This window comes from Amphiura filiformis, chromosome 20 (assembly GCF_039555335.1).
Source record: "Amphiura filiformis chromosome 20, Afil_fr2py, whole genome shotgun sequence".
Classification (NCBI taxonomy): domain Eukaryota; kingdom Metazoa; phylum Echinodermata; class Ophiuroidea; order Amphilepidida; family Amphiuridae; genus Amphiura; species Amphiura filiformis.
This window is the reverse complement of record NC_092647.1, coordinates 26774511-26798363: the sequence shown is the minus strand read 5'-3', so window position 1 is coordinate 26798363 and position 23853 is coordinate 26774511. Positions and strand designations below refer to the sequence as shown.

Here is a 23853-nt window from a genome sequence, read left to right as displayed (position 1 = left end):
GTAATATCATGTATCAGATCAAATTCACCATTACTCTGTTTTCATGTCTACTGGATGCCATCGCACTTTGAAACACTGGTATAACGAGATCATTGTATGAACATGAATACAGTTATGCATTAATTTCCATAGTACTAGGTACACTGGATTTAAGGAAACAAACACAACATCAACTAAGTATTAATATGACTTTACCCAGGGATTTTGTTTTTCAGCGTCCATGCATCTTACTTCAGCCAATTAAAAGCTTCGTCATGCTAGAAGTTAGTTAATCAGTGTTTTATAGTAAATAAGGTGCACAAGAAGGTGTGAACATGGGTGGTTCCATAATGGGCCTTTACCCCTTGCCCTATAAATCAGTATAAATATACAAAACGAAATCCGGAATTGATCAAAATGACCAAAATCTGCACAACACCATGGACCAACAAATTCAAATCAGTATATAGAATTAGCATGGTTAGAGGAATATATCGTATTTAATTGCATAGACATGCACATGGACACCAAGTTTGAAAAGGTTTTAATATATTATTGATTACTCCAAATATAGGTATTTACCAAGTGCTTAAGGGATCTGGAATGAGCGTTTCGACAGTATTTTTTGTCTCTCGGACGTATCAAATTGCATTCTGAATACGAAGCATGTCTTTCTGATATCAAATAATTTTCATTTTTTGAAATTCACGATATAATACAGATTTTATGACAAATTATTCAAACTTGATATTTTTCAAATTTTTGATATATAACAGTCCTCGAAGTAAATTTTATAAATGTAATGATATATTCTTAAAGTGTATGTAGCTAGGAGGAAAAGCCGACGATCAATTGAAAATGTTGACCTTTCATATTGAAGATATGGATTTTTTTCCCAAATTCCCCATTTTTTTGGTGTTTTGGGAAAAAAATCCATATCTTCAATACGAAAGGTCAAAATTTTCAATCGATCGTCGGCTTTTCATCCCATCTACATACCCTTTAAATATAAATCATCAGATTTATAAAGTTTACTTCGAGTATTGTTAAATATCAAAAATATCAATTTTTAATGATTTGCCATAAAATGTGTATTACATTGCGAATTTCAAAAAATCAATATTATTTGATATCAGAAGGACATTCTTCGTATTCAGAATGCAATTCGATAAGTCTGATGTGCTCTAATGCTCCACAATAAATACTGTCCAAACGTTCATACCCCTTCCCTTAAAGCCAGCAGAAAAACCCTATTTCGACAAAACTGTCGATTGGTGCTCTATTGGTTGCAATAAGGCTCATATACGCAATGCACAACATCAACCATCAGATGAACAGAGTCAAACGATCGTTATCACGTAACTGACAAAAACATTGATAGTTTGCAAAAATAATACATGTAATGCTAGCCAAGAGAAACAGTGTCTTCATATTCCCACTCAAATAACCATTGTATGGATTATTCATCGTCATTTGAATAACATAAAATGGATTGTACGTTGTTATAGATTGGCTATTGGACTATCTAGTTTTAAAAGGGAAAACCATCATTCAAGTTGCTTTCTATAATGGTCATTGCTTTCAACAAACTACCTTTAATCAACCATTTCCATACCTTGATGGTTTAATGCAATGCTGCATGGCAAAAATGGGGTACTGAGATAGATTGGAATTGTACAGTTCGACGAGGCTTTATTGCATTTGTCCATATGTCACAAGTTGGGACACTCATGCACATTTCAATGGGCAATCTCTGCGTATGGACATCGCGTATACATTTAGTCAATAGTTCATTATCCTTGACTATCTTCAACACATTGTGAAATGGACACAATTTTGTGCATTTTCAACGATGTGTCTACGTTGATTTCGCAAGTGGAAAATCTTCAACACTGGCTAAATACGTGACCTCGCTTCAATACAGGAGAGTGGTTTTGAATAGATCGACGTACGTCCGATACCTACGTTTGGAAATCGCAATCTCTTTAATATTAGGAGTGGGCATAAAATGGGTCATCTCTTGTTTTGCTTAGGGCTGAGCTTTTTTGTATTCTATTTGACCTATCTCAACATGAAATGACACAATTTTTGTATAGTGATAGTGATATTGTTAGTGATAAAATGTTTAGCCCCAGAACCTTCCGACGGGGGTAAGATCGGCCATTATAAATGACCATGGGGGTGGGTGGGGTGGTGAGGCCAACCATTGGTTTATACAGTAAAATCCATGATTCTCGTTTCGCTCTTGCAAAATTATTCCAAGAGCTGTATTTTACTTGGTAGTTAGAATGAAGTAGTCATTTCCTTTTATATTTAGGAGAAATTTGATGAAAATATTATAATTAAAAAGTATGGGTGTTACAACAACAGCTCTCTTCGTACACTCTTACCGGAGAAGTTAATATTGCGCTGTTTAAGAAACATTGTTTACGATTTTAACCAATATCTGCAGGCACATATTTTCTTTTAAACAATTTGGTTTAACAGGTTTAAACAGAAAAGTTTAAGATCCGTTAACTTTTCACAAGTTAAAGCCTTTAAGCAAGTGGGTTAGTTACGGAAAAATCCTAGTTGTTTAAAGGGACATTTACAGATTTTGTGGGCATGGTCAACAGAAATTTTTAGAAAGTTAATATTTTGATCTCATGATGTGGCGCAATCAACTTGAAATAACAAATGAAAATTGCAACAATATTTATTTTGACAAAACAGCATGATTTGTGAAAGTTATGAATTTCTCATCACTATAGGCCTATATTCAAAACTATACGGGGTGTGGGTGGGGGTGGGGTGTGGGGGGTGTGTGTGTGTGAATATATCGTTTTGTTGCAAGCGTATTCTGATACAAGATAAAGTAAGTCTAAATTTTATAGCGGCAAATGCCTGCAATCCTAATGAGGAATATTAATTAATGTGATCAAGGCAGGACCTTGGAACGCACTGGGCATAACAGACATGATCACTTGATGTGCCAAAATCCCGGGCCAAAATAGTTTTCTTCATATTTAACTTGTCTAGTTTGTACTATAATGGTCGGTTATTATAACTTAAAAATTTACCAGAACATGCTGAATGTCCTTCAACGATACATCTCGCGCCACGGAATTTAACCAATTATTGTTTAAAATGACGAAAGCAAATGGCGGCCACGAGTGAATGCTGGTCGTGCTGCTTATGGTCTCCTGAAACTTCGTTCAAATAGGTAGGTTTGAGTCAATCAGGTTGTACCAAACTCGAGATTCGTTTGATAAGTTATGCATAGACATCATTGAGACATAGAAGATGGATATTGATGGGTTTATTTGCTAGATGTAACAACATCATTGGGATTGACATTCTAGCGATACTGTACTGTACTGTTCTACGTGTACGGTGCATGTATATCACAAATGTGTGTACCGCGATGTTCAGTATAGGGCATACGCACTTAGCTTACAATGTAGACGAGATGCATTGAAATATCGGTATGCTGGATACCGTATCGAGTGTGTGAATTTATTAGGGTTGATGCATTGTATTTTAGCATTGTATTGTATCGTAATGCATGCGAGAGAGGAAGGCATACTAGATTTTGATTTTTTACTCGGATACATTGCCCGGATACATAGCGGGTTGAACTGATAAAAAAAATCCAAAATACTTTATGCATGAAATTGTATTTTTGAACGAATCTCACAGTTGACCAAGATCTGATGACTTCAAATCTATCATGAATTATGTTTCAGTATCAAATTTTAAAAAAAGAAAGAAAGAAAGTCCCAATCATATTGACCTATTCATATATTTAAGCAATTATTGTTTAAGACGAGCGTATTTTAAGCAATAAACGTTTAAAATCTTTAAACAATTGGTTGTTTAAAGTCTTAAACGTGCAATTGTTTAAAGCATTTAAGCATTTATTGGGTTAAGGTTTAAGCAATAATTGTATAAGATGTTAAACAGTGGCAAAGTGTAAGGCTTTTAACCAATTATTAGAAGAGAGGGCCACGTAAACAATGATTGGTTAAGATTGGTTAAGGATGTCTATATCGGAATATAAGAGTGTAGACAGTGTTACAAGATATGGCTCAATAGTTATAGGGCAATTATAAGGAATGTTATTTGCTCCGTAGTTATATTTTTCATATAATGTTTGGGTGAGAGTGCTGATATTTTGAAATTCAATTTCATCGTAGTGTTGTCTTCTTACCCTGTTACTAATAGCACCTCAAAATGCAGTGAATATAATATCGTTACAATAAGCTTCAAAACGAATGAAGTATAAAAAAAATGACGTATGATATTAATAATGTAAACTGATCATACACCTTCTTATCATCACACCTTAACTGGTTCGTGTTATAAATATTACATTATTTCAACCCTTAACTCGGGCCACCTAATTAAGTCAGTAAAATTGTGTTTATTAAAGATTAAATCTAGACTCTAGAGTCTATGTTTACCAGCTTATAAATATTATAGTCTTATAATATCATATAGTTAGACTACGATGTACCTGGTGAATGTATCTTTTTTATGTATCTGGAATATAAATAATAGACAGTATAATAACGAGTTCCTACTAAGGACAACACCTTTTTGACAGTTTCTGGACATATAGGACGTATTAGGCAAGCATGTTCTTCATTGTATTGAATTTTACTTGACCAGTGTTGGTCGTCAGGGTAATTTCTTAAGATACTACATTAATAAAATCGGTGGTATACATACAGCCTGTCTCAAAAAAAGTTGTGCAAGTGAAAAGCGCCCTCTTTTGCAATTTGAAAATACCGTTGTGACATGATGCTCACATCAACGTCAAGGGCACAGTCTTAGCTCTCGAATACCGTTTGTTCTGTTCAATTTGCTTTTTTAAATCTCGAGATATTTTTAGTTAACAACGAGAGGGTAAAATCACAATTGTGCCACTTTTACTACGGAATAGGGCTGTGCATGTTAATCAATGATAGCTGATGTTGATACGCCTAATGCACCCCCCCCCCTTCGGGGCTCATGCATTAGACGCATCAATATCAGCGCGCGTGCATTATTTTGTTTAATTTCATTAATTTGTCAAATTTCATGAACTTGTCTAAGTTCATTAACCTGTAAGTGTGCAATATTTGTTTGTCTTTTAACATGTCTTGAGTGACAAAGAGAACAGTATTAAAGGTCCGTAACCCGATCGACAGCATCATCCCCCGATTTTTTTCATTGTTGATGAGGTTTTGGTATCACATAATAGATACTATTTTTCTCATTACTATCCTGAAATTTGACGCTCCAAGTCGATGTATTTCCGGAGAAATTATGAAACACAGCGGTTTTTACAGGTATACCAGTTGTTCGCATTTTACACGACACGGGAGTTTTGGGTAGTCATAAAATGAAATCGGAATAGATTCGGAAGACTTCACCCCAGTACCAATTCGTCCGCAAAAATAAATCAAATAGGCCCCCTAATGTCAAACTATAGATGGCGCTATAATAATATAAAAAAAAAAACAAAAATAAAGAAATACATAAGAGGCGAAATAAATAAGGAAACATGACCTATATTGTCAAGCATGATACGAGGAATATGAAAAAAAAATTATGAGAGCACCTCCCCCCATTAAAAAATTAGTTAAAAAATAAAACAAAGAAAAATCATAAATATGTGAAAATGTGCATCATATAGCTAAAAATAAAGAAATAATTAAGCGAAGTAAATACAGCATGGGCTATCTTGTCAAGAATGATAATGAGCGCAGTGATATGTAATGTTTTTAAGATTAATCAGTATGAATAGAGGGTATAAAAGTGTACAGGGGCGAGCCGGTTTTCAGTACCAAGGCGAACACTTCCTGTTTCCACCGGGACATGCGCTCGGCCGTTGTTTCGAGATGCCTGACCAGAATGCAATGCACGCGTACCAGTGTATTGGCTTGCTAATATGCTAATTATTCACATTTATGCTGAAATTGTTCCCGTTTTCTCACATAGATTGATAAAGGGGACGATATTTGACATTGTGTGTAAGTTTGAAGAGAATCCATATCCTAAACCGATAGGGTTACCCCCCTTTAACCATGATAAAACCCTTAACATGCACATGTATTTAATGTTACAGCAGAATGTGAAATATTTATTTATCTCTTAATTTTTCATAAGTGGAAAAAGAGAATCATTATACCTGTATTATGATAAAAAAGTACAAACAATTTTGTATTGTTGTGTAATTGATGCATTCGTTTGATTTCACGAAGGAACTCTTGATAAACTTGATGCTATCATTGTTACATGTACAGCCCTCTTCCCTAGTAAAAGTGGCACAATTGTGATATTAACCCTTTCGTTGTTAAGTAAGCATATCTCAAACGGCATTTGAGAGCTAAGACAACGCCCTTGACGTTGGTGTAAACATTATGTCACAACGGTATTTTTTATTGCCAAAGAGGGCGCTTTTCACTTGCACATTTTTTTTTAGACAGGCTGTATTTCGAGTACACACGGATAATGGGAATGGCATGTTACTTCGCGGCAAGTTAACTATCTGTAGGTCGTGAAGTTTCTACGTGTTTATTGCTGTCTAACAGGGGCACAATAACTGTCTATGGAGAAATGCAAAACCTGCTGAGCTTAGGTTGCAATATTTGAATTTAGAGCAATATTATTATAATGTGTTTGATTTAAAGCCATTATGTGTGATTTGCTTCACAGCGACACCCTCAATTATACTCGGATTTTTACTTTTTACATAATTATAATGTCCAGTGGTGTACTAAAATACCACGTAAAAGACTAAGCCTGAAGTGCTTTAATAACAGTAAAATTAAACTTTTTATATTATTCGGAGTTCACCGATCGACTGCTTGCTAACATCTCCCGTGGATGTCCGCGTATGTGTACACACGTCGAGCGCGATGCTATGTGCAGTATTAATACATGTTACGATCGGCGAGCGTAGTACACGCATTGCAGGCGCTGGAATGAAATCGCAATTTTCTTCGTTATACCTCATTTGTTTGGCTCGAAATTAAAAGGGGATAATGCGATCAGCATGATCAGTGAAAACAAACATTTAAATAGGAATCTGTTCTTTATGCAAATCACACATTATTGCTTTAATATGCAATCATCACCTACTTCGATTGTGATGTGCCCTCAGTAATTTAATTTAATTATTTAACTTTGTTTACAAGCTGAAAGTATGTCATGGGAAATATGAGACCAGGGGAAGCACATGCAAGAGTTGGGGTGAGTTTGTGTGTTACGACATGTTTTAGGGGAAAACCTTAAATGTTGTAAACAAAGTGAATCAGAGTTATTAATATCATAGGGGATTTCCGTATTGCACAATGTTCAGTGTATTGCACCATAGAGAGAAAAACACAGGAAGTGATGTAATGAGAAAGGTTAATGTGTATAATTAATCTTGGGAAAATCCCAAGCTTGCATCATCTGTGAAGATGTGAATGAAATGATGGTTTATTAATAGATGTTGGGTTTTGCATGAGTACTGGTATAAAAAGCTGGAGGCTTGAGTTTGCAGATTACATAATGTCATGGGAGATTGTAAACTCCGCATGTGTGTGATGGTCTTTGTGCTTCAAAAAAGAAGTACATTTTAACCAGTTTATATAACCAATAATTGAACTATTTTAATACAGCAACGAAGGAGATTGCGAGCACACAAATTTGCTCTTCCTCATCAAAGGATTAAAGTTCTTCTGTCGAATTGCTGGAGTTTTCTGGGTTTGTGAAGGCCACGCATCTGTCAAAAACAGCGGAGCTGTGTTAAAGAAACCTGTTCCCTGGAGAAAGAGTGAATGGTGAAAGAAACGCCATTTTTGGAGAAAGCAGCGCAAGGAGATATATTTATGGAGAAAGCAGCGCAAAAGTGAAAGTGAAAGCATCATTTTCGTGTGAGGATTTCATACTAAAGGATATTTATAAACGCGAGTGTACACTGGACTTCGCTGATTTTCGCAGGATATATTACATCAGTCGTCCAGAACATTGCTAGAACTCTAGGATCACCAACAAGAAGACCGCTGGTTAAGTACGGATAGAATAAAACTGTGATTGTGTGATTTTATTGTTTATGCAATTATTGTTGTTATATGTACCATACTATGTCATACTTTGGTTTCAATTAAAGACTTAGATTTTGTTAGCTTTAAAATCAAACAGTGTATTTGTATTGTGCATTCGTGTGAGTTCGGGTAAAGTACCCAGCAGACACAAATTTTTTTTTAAATGTTCTAAATAAGTTATATTTTGGCTTTTGGTTTAGGTAAAAACGTTTTAATAACATTAAAATGTCGGGTTATATAAAGGTCATGAAAACGTTTTAAAACGTTTTGTATGAAAGCACACTACAACAATATTTTTAAAATGTTTTCAAAATGCTATTGTAAACCATTTTTGCAAACATTTTTGCCAAATATTTTGTCAACACTTAAATAACATCATGTTAAAATATTTGCACCCAGAAAACACAGAAATGTTCTTAAATGTTTTTCATAAAACGTTTTAATAACATTTAAATGTCGGGTTATATAAAATTCATGAGAACGTTTCTGAAACGTTATTGCAAATATTTTGGGCAAACATTTTTCGCAAAATATATTTTTTAACCCCAAAATTACATTCTGTATAGAATGTTTTGTATCAAGTTTTCAAAAATGTTTTTGGAATGTTATTAAAACGTTTTTATACCCTTTATATAACCCGACATTTAAATGTTGTCTGTAAAACATTTTGTGTGTACTGAGCAGTAGATTATCAGAAAATGTTTTTTAATGTTATGAAAACGTTTTATACCCTTAATATACCCTCTATATAACCCGACATTTAAACGTTTTCTGACAACCTTTTTATAAACTTTTGCGAATGATGTCGTAAACGTTTTGTGTTTGCTGGGACGACTCGAAACACGATGCATATTGTAATTATGGAGAAATTATCAAAGAAAGTAACGACATAGACCGTATGGGTTGCCCTGCATTGCCCCGTATTCTGCTCTTCCTAATGGACACATTTTCCCTAGCACCTCAGTTCCCTCCTGCATATAAACAAAGTTTTCATTCCAGAGACATCATTGACAAAAAGCATTAAAAGCAAATATCCAGACAGATGAGATTGTCTCCTACGTTAGTAAAACAGATGAATCCCTTTTGGGACCATAATTGTGAGCACATCAAAACATACCTCTTCGGGGCTTTTATAGTTTCAAGATATGAAGTAAAATGTCTATGGAATTATAAAGGAAATAAAAGAAAATTTGAACCTTGTCTTTATCATATATTGTGATGCGTAAGGCAAATATTCAGTAATGGGGTATCATTTTAAAGCTTGATTTTAACACTTTCTGATAAGGTTCAAATCTCACTTTTGAAAAAGCCTCCAAGAGGTATGTTTTGATGTGACGGCTCACAATTAAGACAAGGGGGTGTATGTATATCAATAAGAATAGCCCAATGTTGCAAACAACTCGTGTACATACATGTATTTAAAATCAACGCATTCTGTATGTCTTCTATAATTACACAAACACTCCACGTAATATCATGCATCAGAAAAAAACACATCACTACTCTATTACTACCGTATGTCTGTTGAATGTCATCGCACTTTGAAACCATGATATAACAGCAGCATTGCGTGAACATGAATACAATTGTGTGCTGATATACATTACACTAGATACGCTGGATTTAAGGGGGTACTACACCCCTGTGGTAAATGTGTGACTATTTTCGCGTTTTCTCAAAAACTAATAACACACTGGTAACAAAAGTTATGTATATTATAGGGGCAAGGAATCCAGTTACTACACTGGAATTTCAGTGACCCAAGACAAGCGGTTTGTTATTTATGATAAGAAATGAGGTACCGCTAGGATGTACCTTATATCCTATCATATATACTGAACCGCTTGTCTTGAGTCAATTAAATTTCAGTATAGTAATTGGATTCCTTGCCCCAATAATATACATAACTTTTGTTACCAGTGTGTTATTATTTTTTGAGAAAAATGCAAAAATGGTCACAAATTTACCACAGGGGTGTAGTACCCCCTTAAGGATACAAAACACATCACTACCAACGTGTTGATAAGAGGTTACCCGGGGCTTTTGGTACAATTTCCACTTTCGTGTTCTTACTTCGGCCAAATTCATCAATAAGTATCATCTTTAATTCCAAAAACACTGCACGTAATTGTATGTAACTTTTAACAAGTTAAAGAAAATATCTATCATTATCTTTTGAGTCATCGTACTTTGTAGCCATAATTGCTGGAACCTGAATATTGTATGGATTCAAAAGCGCAGAATATTTAGTTTGAGGTACATATATGAGTTACATGGGACAATAAGAAATGTGGAAAGATCAACCGTTAAACAATAAAAACGGGGGTATTTCTTAAAATGAAAAAATAAGAGAGAATGAAAAGATAGTAGTAAGCTCAGATCCCGAAGAAGAGAGAAAGGTTAACTAAATAAATAAATTTTGGATTTATAAAGCGCCTTTCTCCAGATCTTAGAGGACTCAAAGCGCTGTAATTTCGCTGCAATGGTGAATCATCACAATCAGATCGCATCAACTAGGTTGCTGCCGAACGGCGCACACCTATCCGCATTTAGATTGTAACATCCACCAATTATCTGTGCAGCTCCCCAAATTCCATTGGGTGAAGGAAGTTTTGATAACCAAACAACTAATCACCGATTTTTGCGATACAGGAGGAAACCGGAGATCCCGGAGAAAACCTGCGAGAGCGAGCATGGAATCAGGATAAACCAAGTGCACATGAGTCCTTGGGCCGCGCCGGGGCTTGAACCCGGGACCTCAGTGGTGCAAAGCGAGGGAATTACCGCTGCGCTAACTCGCCTTAACTTCGATCATGTAATTCTATTTAACCCAGAAAATGCAATAAATTGAACAAGACAAACATGAAAAATAAGAACAACAAAATCTAATCAGAAAAATATACAGATGTGAACCGAAACAAACGCTTATATTCCCATTCATATAAGCTAATCGTGTAAATATTAAGTAAACGTATCAAACGTACAAGTTAAAGACAACAGATAGCAAAGTGTGAATTATTCAATGTGCTTTCAACAACGTAAATATATTATGTACATTTCTTGGTCTAATCCACTTTGATTTCATACTAGCTTAAAATCAAATAAGATGCATTTTCTGCGTCCTCTGAAGTGTGAATAACTGATATTTCTCACACATGATTACGAAACGGTAGTTCTAAAAGACAGAAAATATAAATGACTTAAGTTCCTGAAAAAGACAAAATTAAAAATTAAAAAAATAAAAACCAAAAAAAAAATAAAAAACCGAGAGAATTGACTTGAAGCTGCAGGAGTCACAAATGTTGGGATTGAAAACTTGGTGGATGGAGTCACCATCGATTGGCAAAAAAGGTTAAGGGTCATGTCAAGTTAACTAGAGTATAGAATATTGGATTGCCATCAAACTTGGTGGATATGACCACTCCTTAATCTGTACCTGAATACACCATTCAATACCACAACACAAATTCAAGCATCTTAAACACCCTCTACCCTGTCATTACTGCTACCCCATGCCCTTTCATTTATAACCGAACTCACCCGTAACACTTTAGTACTCCACCTCTATACCCCTACCCGATCCTACCCGCACACAACTGTCTCACAACACCTTCATATTACCCCTATAATACCACCTCATCGTTATCAGTTATGTAGCCAATGGATTGGGGCTTTTAGTGCGCCGCCACAGCCCACCAGGGTCCATCATCAGTACAACATAGATCAGCTATATAAAACAGTCCCGGGCTGCATGTACTGACAGTCCATAACAAATAAAAAAGACATAGAGTGCCAAAAACTAAAAAGAAATTGCACAATGAATGAATGAAATGACCCCTTAATGACCTTTGACCCTAAATTTGTTAGCACCTGATAGATATTGACTAATAGCAATGCTTATGTGCTAGTGTCGTCACTATACTATTTAATTTGAGACAGAATTAAATTTTAGATTTTTTTTTAAATTTCAAACCGGTGATGACCCCCTTAATGACCATTGACCCCAAATATGTGAACACCACATAGACACAGGTTGATGTCAACATGGTCAATGCATGTGTGCAAGTGTTATTATTGTGCTACGTTATGTGTGAAAGAAAAGCATTTTTATTGTCAAAAATCATGTTTCAAATCAAACTGGAAGTAGCTATTCCTTCATGACCTTTGACCACAAATAAAATCGCACATGTGGAAGTGGCATCACTGTGTGATGTTGATTGTGGGAGAAGAAGCAGATTGACAAAAGAAGAAAGGAGAAGAAGAAAGAAATTGTTGAAAAACAATACAAGCCGGCCTTCCAAAGCCTTCCTTCCGGCCTTATAAAAAGATGTGCTGTTGTCCATCTAGAAGTATATTGGTTTCGGTGAAGGGGCACTGTAGGCAGGAATATACACGCATTTGACACTTACACAAGTGAATGATTGACATCACCAAATAAAGATTCAATATATTTCAAAAATGATGTCGCAATTAGTTTTGACCATGTATTATATCGGCCAATATTTGTCAAGTTCCCATAACATATACACTCAACTTGAAATATAAAAATATGGATACAAAAAAAATATATAAATATAAACGCAAAACATATTAAGCATGAAAAATGACGCTTGTACGATTAATAAACATTCAATAATATTTCAATTGAAATGTCCATTTTGTCTGATGTTGTGTTTTGTAACATTACCATATTTATCAATTATAAATGTTGACATAAGTCACGTATATAAATGAATTCGAATAAAATTCGTTCTTTCATAACATGATGACTGTCCTCTTTAGTAATAAAAACACTGCATGTAATATCAAGCATCAGAACAAAATTCATCAGTACTCTATTACCATGTCTACTGGATGTAATCACATAACAAAATCATTGCGTCAACATGAATATATTTTTGTGTTGATTTCCATAGCACAAGGTGCACTGGAACACATTAAATATACAGGACACATTAAACACAACACATTAAATATGTAAGCATGGGTAAGATGCATTTGCCCACTATTATGTCAACACTTAAAAATGCATTTTAGTGTTATGTTAACAGGGTATGTTATCATACCCTGTATATAACCCGACATTAAGGGGGTACTACACCCCTCAATGAATTTGTGACTATTTTTGCATTTTTCTCAAAAACTAATAACACACTGGTAACTAAAGTTATGTATATTAAAGGGCAAGGAATCCAATTACTGAACTGGAATTTCAGTGACCCAAGACAAGCGGTTCGATACTTATGATAGAAAATGAGGTACCGCTAGGATGTACCTCATTTCCTATCATATTTACTGAACCGCTTGTCTTGAGTCACTGAAATTCCAGTGTAGTAATTGGATTCCTTGCCCCAATAATATACATAACTTTTTGTTACCAGTGTGTTATTAATTTTTGAGAAAAATGCAAAAATAGTCCTAAATTTACCACAGGGGTGTAGTACCCCCTTAACCGTTTTGTGGCAACTTTTTTAAACTTTCTGCGAATGATGTCAGAAACGGTTTTTTTTGTTTGCCGGGGCGTTTACGTCCATGTTCTTCAATACATCAATAAGGCTAAAACTTTCGGAAAGCTTCGTCACTCGGGTAAACTATCAGTGTTGCTATTTTGAGAACGTCTCAAGACGGTTTATGTAGTGAAGTTACTGAGACTAAGGAGGTGAGAGCATTGGTGCTACACGCAATGCCACTCCCCTTCCCGCCAAAGTATATACAGAACAAAATTCAACAAAATTAATTATGAAATAAAACAAATTACGAAATTCAACCAAATAACAGTAAGCTGTAAAATAATAAGGACCAACAAAATCAAATAAAAGAGCAAAAGTATAGGCAAATGTCGTATTTGGCTGCATTGACATGTACATAAATACAGGTTTTGAAAAGGTTTGAATTTGAATTTAGAGTTTTATATTGAGTGCATCAAATATCATACTATAATCATAGTTACAGATACAAAATGCATGAAGCGAACAGGCAAAGCCCCTATTTCTGCTAGAAATTCGTCTGTGCTCTCTTGACGCGGGTCTATGCAACACATCTTACGATATGAGTTTATCTCTAAATCAACAAGCGCACTGTATAGATGTATTGTATTTCATTTCCAAAATTTGGCGATGCATACCAATTGTATAACACCTGACGATATTAATTAAACAGTTAGCTTACCCTTTTAGTAAAGATACCACCATGACTAAATTTACTCCCATGATAGGTGCGAAAACAGTAGCGTAGCCAGCGGGGGGGGGGCAGGGGGCAGAGTGCCCCCTGACAAAAAAATGAAAGAAAAAGTGCCCTCTGACAAAAAAATGAAAGAGAAAATCAGGAGGGCAAAGGAAAAGAAAAAGGGCAAGGAGCCCCTTTTCTAGCAAAATTCAGGGCAAAAATAGTGTAAAATACAAAATTTTTCCGCGCTACGCGCGCACATTGTGACAATAAAGCCCTTTTTTAGCCGGATAATGGGCGAAAATAGTGTAAAATACAATTTTTTTTGCGCTACGCGCGCACATCATCCCAATAAGGCCCTTTTCTGGAAGCTCGAAGACATACAGTCTCTATGTATTGTATGATGCAACTGCAATTTTTTTTTCGTCTGTGCCCCCAAAATTTTATTTTGCCCCCCCTGACCAAGAATGCTGGCTACGCCACTGTGCGAAAAGCTTATTCCCACACTGCCACATGTTCTTCATCAATTCAGCTGAGCAGACGATATGGAAACATGATTTCACGCGCAAATTACTGTCCCTCGCTTCATCCCATAACGCATCGTGAGGGGACGGGCATTAAGTGATATGAAGCTTGCTAGATTAATAGCAATGACATTGTTAATGCCATACGCACCACAAATAATAATAAATGCTAGAATTAATGCACAAACGAGACTAGGATATGTCCAAGAATGAATGTTACATAATAGTAGCGGTTCCCATAACACCATTATGAGTAGCCTTGTAGGCTTTACAGTCGCATAACGCTTCACAGTATGTTTACATTAAGCGTTAACTAAAATGACTATGACTAGAATATGAAATTCTTCATCATTTACATGGGAGTGTTTAATACCAATTTTAATCATTTTAATCTTAGTAATAGTAAAATAATAGCTTAACGATTTTACGAAAGTCGTTATACCACAAAATATTTATCATTAAACATTTATTCTGTAATTATATTAATTAGTCTGTGTTCATCATAGTGTTGTCTTATCACCTCAAAAAAGCAGTCAATACCATATTGTTACCAGCATCCACTAATAATTAAATTTTTTCTACATCATCTTCATTAACATCAACATTAACAACAAGCAAGAATATAAGTATATATATAAAGCACACGAAAGAGACGAAAAGACAATACACCTCAAATTGAATGGAGTGCCGTATATCATTATTGTCAAAAGCGAGTTCTTTCGTCGTATAAAGTAAGAAAAAAAGCTAGATAGAAAGTGTTTATTCAAATTATACAACAATAATCTATGTTTCATTTCAAAATACGTTCATTAAAAAAAAGGACTCTGTACCAAAGGTGATATCGACTGAGGAAAAATCGAGTTAGATATTACTAATGTAAAGTGATCATACACCTTTTTGTCATCGCACCACAGCTGGTTCGTGTTATCAATATTATATTATTTCAACCCTTAGCTCGCGCCACCTAATTAAGTCAGTTAAATTGCGTCTATTAAAGATTAAAGTAAGCTAAACTTTAACTCTCGAACTCTATGCTTATCAGCCATAACACTGTAAAGTTGGTATCTTATAATATACTGTAGTTTGACAAAATGTACGGTACATGAATGTTTTTCATCTATTGCCATTTAGTCTAATACAATTTCGTCTAATTTTCATTTAGTCTATATTCAGTTGTTCTATTACCAGAAAGGCTAATTACCACTTATTCTAAAAATCACATAGTCTAATGTCCATTTAGTCTAATATTGTTTGGTATAATAACGAGTATGTCCATTAACCATATAGTCTAATAACCATTTGGTCTAACAACTATTTGTACTACATGTTCATGGGTAACTCATGGGCATTAATCGCGGTCAATATCAAGTCAATATCAAATTCGCACTACTTCCATAAGAAAAAAAGAACAGTTAACCAACCCAAAGTGTTATAATAAAATAAGACAACAACACATAAAGTTCGTAAAGTATGCAGTCAAATCCACTTTTCTACTCACGGTGTAGATAGTTTTTTCACCCAGGTGGGGTGACTTCTTTAGTATTGCGCTAATCCGCCTACTCTCCCGCGAAATGTCTCATTCCTCGGGTGGATCATCGCACTACTGAAGAAGGCATCCGACCTGGGTGACGAAACTGTCTAAACCGTGAGTAGAAAACTGTATGACTTTATACAATCCTGATGAATCTATTCCAAGAAAACAACACAAATCCCGACCGGCGCTGATATTAATACTGTTTTGCATTTTATACGGGGAAAACATCGGAAGCCAACTTTTATTCACGTAAAAGATGTACCTCACCAATTGACAAGATCCCGCTATTATAAAGTTAAATACAAAGGTGGCGCATGTTTGGAAAGTGTTTGCATTCCAGACGATGTCAGACACGATTTATCTTTACTTGTCCAGGCTGTGGTGTTGTTTGTGTTGTTTGTACAGGAGGTTTGTATAGATTATTTTGATTTTTATAATTCTGGCATTTAAATATGTTAGGGGGATAATGTTATTTTCCTCTATAAAAACTCAATATAGGAAATGCGCTAACATACTGTCATGCTGTGATATTGGAATCATATTTTGCAATAATGTTATTTAAATCTACAATAGTTGAGATGGAAGGCCTTGCTGAGACAAAATGCTCTTGATAGTAGCATTACATGCTAAAACAATGACAATGTCAAAATTTAGTCAAATCACTGAAGAGCTAAACCGTCTGATCTATGTCATCTTATTCAAGAGAATTATTTATGTGTAACACGACATAAAAAGCGATGAATTAGCAGAGCCAGTTTTCCTGATTGTATCACCTTGATGTTCCCTTGCATTCCTTTTCGATCATGGGGTATCCTCTACGTAGATTACCAACCACCGCCTAATACAGGAACAACAAGGACAAACATCAAAAAAAAAGGAAATCTGTTTTTTAAGGGGTATAATACCATGATTTTCATCAGGACACCTCTTCTTTTTTTTGTTGCAAATTTATGAAGTACATAAATATATTCATCACCTCATGTCCCGAACTTATAAAATATCTCTACATATACAAAGTGTTTTTAAACCATTTTAGTTCCGGTTCTGTATCTATATACTTGGTTTAGATGTCTGGGAGTTCATTAAGACATTTGTTTCCTAAATTCAAATTTTAATGGGGGTTTTAGATCAAATTTACGATACGAATCCCTACCCCTAATCCTCCTCCCCCTAATCCTCAACCACCCTTGGCACATTTCATGCCAAACGTCATAAGAAAATAATTAAAAATTATTTTAAAACCGGATTAAATTGAGGCTAATTTATTCTATATTACTCATGTTTTTAACCTGTTTTGAATAATTTTTAATTATTTTCTTGTTGAATCTTCTACGTGAAGGAATACTCAAGAGACAGTGTTTTGAAATCCAAGCTGCACATCAAAATGTAGCAAAACCACCTTTTTTGGGTACCCCAGTATATGACACAGGGTCATAAGAAAATATCTAGTACCAGTAACCATTCTACAAATAATACCAAAAGCCACCAACAACGGTTCGCGTATCGCAAGTAGAGCACGCCTTGAAGACCACTCCGAGTATCGGTTGCTGAACAAAAGCCACAACCAATCCCACCACGCATGACCACTACACTATCAGCTTACCGAGGCACGCTATACGAGACTCGTCGCAAGCCCATCTACGAAAGTCACCACCACGTCACCAACAATCGGCCACAATGGCACTAACTGATTGTAAAGACACCAGAGAGATTGCGATGTTCCATACGCAGCGCGTGGACCCTGCGTTAAAAATACGTTTGTACGTACGCACGTTTAAACATTTGTTGGCTGTACTTAAACAACCAACGACTTTCGATACAGCATTTGGCCCTCTTGCGGCCAAATGTTTGAAATAAAAATAGGGTATACTCTGGAGGGCGTTTACATGTTTCTTTTTACCGGTGACAACTGGATGACTGAGAACATTCGTCAATTTAGTATTCTGTATGTCCTTGGTGAATGGGGGAACAATATGCCATTCACGAAAGATATACGACTGGCTTGTACAGGTGCGCGGCTAACAAAAAACATCACCTCAGCAGCCAGGATGTCTCGTATTTTGTTTTTTAATCGGTTCACTTATTTATATATTGTTTTTACAATTTATCTAGAACTTAGATACCGCTTTTTTCAAAAATACTTATCTTACTGGTGCGAGAGATCAATATTTCATTTACATCTATGGTTCAATGCATAGTAGTATAGGGCGCCATGGGTTTGGGACTTTATATTCCTGCATTAGTGGTACCAATGTTTTGTTTTAATCCTTAAACATGAAATGCTTAAAATGTGATTGGTTCCATTATTCTTTTCTATGCCCCACGTGGTTTCCACGAGGGGTCAAAGGTCACGGGGGGGGGGGGCAAAACCTAACAATAGGCCCATCATGTTGAAATGTTTCTCAAATTGTTTCTGTTATCGCACGGAATAAAAAAGTCAATTGTGATGTTTTTCTACAGTTCTTAGTTAAAGATCTAAGGTCGAATAGGTCAAATGTCAAAATTTCATACACAGAGGTCAAAATTAAATAATTGTCCGATTTCATCTAAACTGGTCTCATAGTACTCCACTTAACATAAGAAATCTTTCAAGCATCTACCAAATTCTCAAATTAAGTGCATTTTTGTATTGTCATATTCCCCTTTAGAGTTTATGCAGCCGAAGTCTAATAGAAATAAGTACAAACATGATATTTAACCCATGATTCCGTCCGATTCTGAGGTTACATTTTCAAAAAAAATAATATTTTCTATTTGGCCCAGAGGAGTAATTTGAGACAAATTTCGATTGAATATTTGTGCAATTTGAAAATTTGGCTTCTGTGCATAAGATATTTGACATTTGATCTTATAATAAATCCTGAACTAAGATGTCTAGTGCAATATGACATTAATATGAAATTAAACTCTCTGATTTTTTGAAGAAAACCGTTTTAAAAAGGATAACAATTATGAAGTTCGATGACCTTTAATGCTATTAAATTGCAAATGTTTGTAAATTTTATCTCGGTATTTTGAGCAGGGGTGCAACTTTCCCCTTTCCCCAAGATTTAAGTAGGTAGTTGTCGTTGTCGAATGGTGCGGTGCGTGTTGCAAATCTTGCATAAGTACGCATTGTTTCCATATTGACCCTAAAATGGTCAAATAGGCCCCAGCCTATGATGCAAAGGTGGAACAAATACGCGAGGAGAGAGCAAAACAAGACACTTTTTACGATCAAATGGCCAACTATGAGGTTAAATTCGTCGGCAGAGTGATACACTATCGTAAGTGCAGTTTGGACAGTTTTACAGGAGGAGCATTTTTGTGTTTAGTGTAGCCGTTTGTTTCCAAGTAGCCATAAAATGACATGGGAATGTAAAGAAACTTGATTTTAATAATATAAACTATATAAATGGTGTTAAAGTTAATAAATCTATGAATGATTTACTGATTTAGATGTCGTAAGTGCCACATACGATAGTGTTACACTCAAATAGAAATGAGTGTGAGTGCAACACTATCGTATGTGGCACATACGATAGTGTTGCACTCAAATAGAAATAAGTGTAGAGTGCAACACTATCGTATGTGCCACATACGATAGTGTAGCATTCATTGCTAAATTAGGATATGCGTAATATCGGCTCAAATATCCAATATTTTGGGTTTTTTTGTTTCTTAACAAGTATTTATTTATTTTGGCACATAATATTTACAATAGCAAGACACCTTTTGCCGTAATGTTATCTCTCAAGATTTATTACTGAATCTAAAACTAAAAACACTGGATTTATCGTCTCTATTACCAGTCATGGGGGCTATGAACTTAGCCAGCATGATGACAACGTATACAGCCGTCAGCGTCACAGCCAGTGATGTGTTAGAGACAGTTTTGCACATACGATGGTGTAGCATTCCGTGATTTTGCTGTTTAGGCCCAATAAAGTAGCGTATGTGGCACATACGATGGTCTTGCAGCAAATGAAAAACAAAATTAGCGTGCAAGACTATCGTAAGTGGCACATACGATAGTCTTGCATGCATTAAATAAAATTGAATTGCACTTACGATATTTTATTTTATTAATTAAAAAATGATTAAGCAATTTTGAAACTTAAAACCTGGTTTAAAATGTGCGTTTTTATATGGCCTTTCATAATTCGTCAAAATCTCATTTTGGCCAAAAATGTCACTTACGATAGTGTAGCACTCTGCCGACGAATTGATCTTGTCCGAAACCCACATCGGGCGTCAACAAGTTTGACTTTCTAAGTACACCATATAAAATATTTGGTGGATCACCCCACCCCCGATCTACGCCTGTATCCTTTTGTTGTGATCGCAAAGTGTGGGTGTGTGTGGTGGTGGGGTGGGGGTGTAGGGGCGTGTGTGTGTGAGGGAGAACTTGACAATACTAGCGGTTCGCAAAATATGTGTATAAAATGCATGAGGCCCTTTGAAAATTGGAGTTTTCGTCAAACATGAGGAAAAGGGTGGTGAAGTGTTAAGTGCGCGCAGCGAGAAAATAAAGAGATTGCGATTTTCCAAACGTAGACGTAGACCGTACGTTTTTACGTACGTTAATTCGTACGGTTTTACGTAGCTATGCATCGCAGTGAGACCACGTACTTAATCAACGCTCGTGTGGTCGCGCTATGTCCTATAGTCAGTCATCTAGTGATTTGTTTTGCATGCAATCAGCCCGGGGTCACTCCTCCCTACGTCATACATTAATTCGCCCAGTCCCATTTCCATAATATTAAATTTAAAAAAAAGGAAATTTCAGTTCGGCCGAAGTAGACCTCGAACCCACGCCGCGGCTACATACAGAATACTCAAGTCCAGCGCGCTAATCCATTGGACCACACGACTTATTAGTAGCAAATTGAATTTTTAACATATAGGCTATAGGCAACTCTACAGCAGTACTCGCCGTACGCCAGAGTTTCTAGAATGCTGCTAAAATAAGAAAATGTTTAATGTTAATTTATTACACATTCTAGGGAAGCGTGGTTACCTTTTTTGAAATCGCCGAGTGGGAGGGTTTTCAATGAAATATTTTTTGTGTTAAAACTGAAGCATCCTTTGTACAAAAGAATATATGAATATTAACTGCACATCATATATAACGATTCGTGATACCCAATCATGCTAAACTTTATTTGGTTTAGGAGGCAGAGAATTTTATTTCAATCTTATATACGCCAAAATAATTTCTGAATTTAGTCAAAATTAACACTCAATTGATGGTAAAAAATTTATGTAAATTTTACGTAGGTCCCGACTAAAGATTACTGTTTCGTCTTTTTGAGAACCTAATCTCCAATATCTGGAAGAAACTTTTGAGGACCTACGTGGAATTCTTCTATAAATTTCAAAAATCCAGACCGTGTATACACGAAAACTCGAAAAATGGCATACTGAACCCCATGTATATACCCGGTATAATATAGGAGTATAGCACGTGGAGCCGGAGCCGGTCCAGCGAGTTCAAATCGGTAATGTATTGTGCATGTATAGCTGCCCTTTTATTATTTAGAACACGCAGTTATCAACAATTGAGCGCTATTAATACACATTAATGTTTTTAAACAAATAAAATTCTAAATAAAAAGTCTTTGCTTGTCACGTGGTATGTTGAAGTAATGAAGTTGCGATTATATGTTTAAATTTCCACGATTTGTCGATACTCTATATGATAGCGGCTCAGTGCAGCGTGGGTTCGAGTCCCGCCGGCGCCTCTGCCGAAATAAATTTCCTTTTCTTTTTTTTAATTTCATATTATGCTAGGGCAATGTGGCTGGGAGAATGTATGTATGGCGAAGAGTGGTGTGAGGCAACTCCAACATTTATCTGGCGAAGTGACGTAGTTAATCGGATTAACTACCGTAGCAATAGATGAATACAATTTTGACTATATCGCCCGCACTACAACGTTCATGCGGTACCAATGCATTGAACCATAGATGTCAAGGAAATGCTAATCACTTTCACCCAAGGAGTTTATATAGGAAGGAGAGAAAATAGATTATGTAACGCTTATTGTTCCTTTGTGCCAATTGGAGTTCCCGACACGCTATTCATCGAGAGGTACCTTTTGTTCGAGACAAAGGGCTTCCGCCATTAAATCGGTAACTGACCTGACCAGCGTATTAACGCTAAAATAGGCAGGCTACTGCCAATAAGTGATGAAACGAAACTCATGTAAAAGCGCCTATACGAACGAGAGGTACATTTTGTACTAGTCCATCCCAAGGGTGTGCGTGAGTTGTCGCATGCACACAAAACAGAGGTTCACCTACAATACAAACCTATTGCAGCGCCCAAATTGGTTTGAGCGCTCATTTGATTATACTCAGTGAACACGCTTTGCTCTACCATTTCGCTACGGACAGTTCAGCAGCATAGGCTAAGTGTGCGCTCTGTGTGGCGGATATAAGAATCTACACAAGTAAGTTGTCTACATTGTTTGCCAATAAATCTACATAATAAGGATTTGAAGTAATTATGATATCACTCCTACTGTAGTATTTTTAAAGACATTAGCCGCGGTCCACATCGTGTTTTATTATGTATAGGCCTACCATAGTATTTTACATGAGCATCGCGTATATAGGAGTCTACCCTGGACCTCAAATGTGATATACTTGCTGATAACTCGAGAAGCATATAGCCATACTATTTCTGAATCAATCAATAAAGCAAAACAAATCATACTTGTAGGCCTATAATACTATATTAAATATAATTGCGGGCCAACCGATACAGCTCGATACGCCCAATGTATGAATAAAAGCACCTAACAATAAAGTCGCCCAATTGAACAGTTGTAGGTGTCGATCGCACCATGGAAGAAAGAGATAAGAAGGAACCACAACGAACGCATTCACTTTGTTCACTCCCTTTACCGACATTTAATTCACATTGTTATTCATGAGGATTTACTTTGTTCAATACCCAGCAAGCACAAAACGTTTTCGACATCATTCGCAAAAGGTTATAAAAGGTTGCCAGAAAATGTTTAAATGTCGGGTTATATAAAGGGTATATTAAAAGTATAAAACGTTTTCATAACCTTAAAAACATTTTTTAATAATCTCCTGCTCAGCAAACAAAAATGTTTTACAGAAAACGTTTAAATGTCGGGTTACGTAAATGGTATAAAAACGTTTTAATTACATTCCAAAAACATTTTTCAAAACTTGATACAAAACTTTCTAAACAGAATGTTATTTTGGGGCTGAAAAAATATTTTGCAAAAAATATTTGGCCAAAATATTTTCAATAACGTTTTAAAAACGTTTTCATGACCTTTATATAACCCGACATTTAAATGTTATTAAAAGGTTTTGAAAAAAGAAACATTTTAAGAACATTTCTGTGTTTGCTGGGTTCAAATATTTCAACATAATGTTATTTAAGTATTGACACGATATTTGGCAAAAATGTTTGCAAAAATAGTTTACAATAACATTTTTTGAAAACATTTCAAAATATTGTTGTAGTGTGTTTTCATACAAAACGTTTTAAAACATTATCATGACCTTTATATAACCCGACATTTTAATGTTATTAAAACGTTTTTACCTAAACCAAAAGCCAAAATATAACT

General features: G+C 35.6%; 2 protein-coding genes across 2 annotated transcripts in view; one reads left to right on the top strand and one right to left on the bottom strand.

Annotated features, from left to right (window-relative positions):
* Positions 1-14253, bottom strand: part of LOC140142087 (glycine receptor subunit alpha-2-like) — a 224845-nt gene extending 210592 nt beyond the window's left edge. Inside the window, exon 1 of the mRNA XM_072164041.1 lies at positions 14205-14253. Coding sequence (XP_072020142.1) covers positions 14205-14245 — 41 coding nt within the window. The 5' untranslated portion in view covers positions 14246-14253. The remainder of the gene's footprint in view (positions 1-14204) is intronic.
* Positions 14254-22500: 8247 nt separating this feature from the next.
* Positions 22501-23853, top strand: part of LOC140143013 (glycine receptor subunit alpha-2-like) — a 67297-nt gene continuing 65944 nt past the window's right edge. Inside the window, exon 1 of the mRNA XM_072165046.1 lies at positions 22501-22692. The gene's annotated coding sequence lies outside the window, so the exon portion shown is untranslated. The remainder of the gene's footprint in view (positions 22693-23853) is intronic.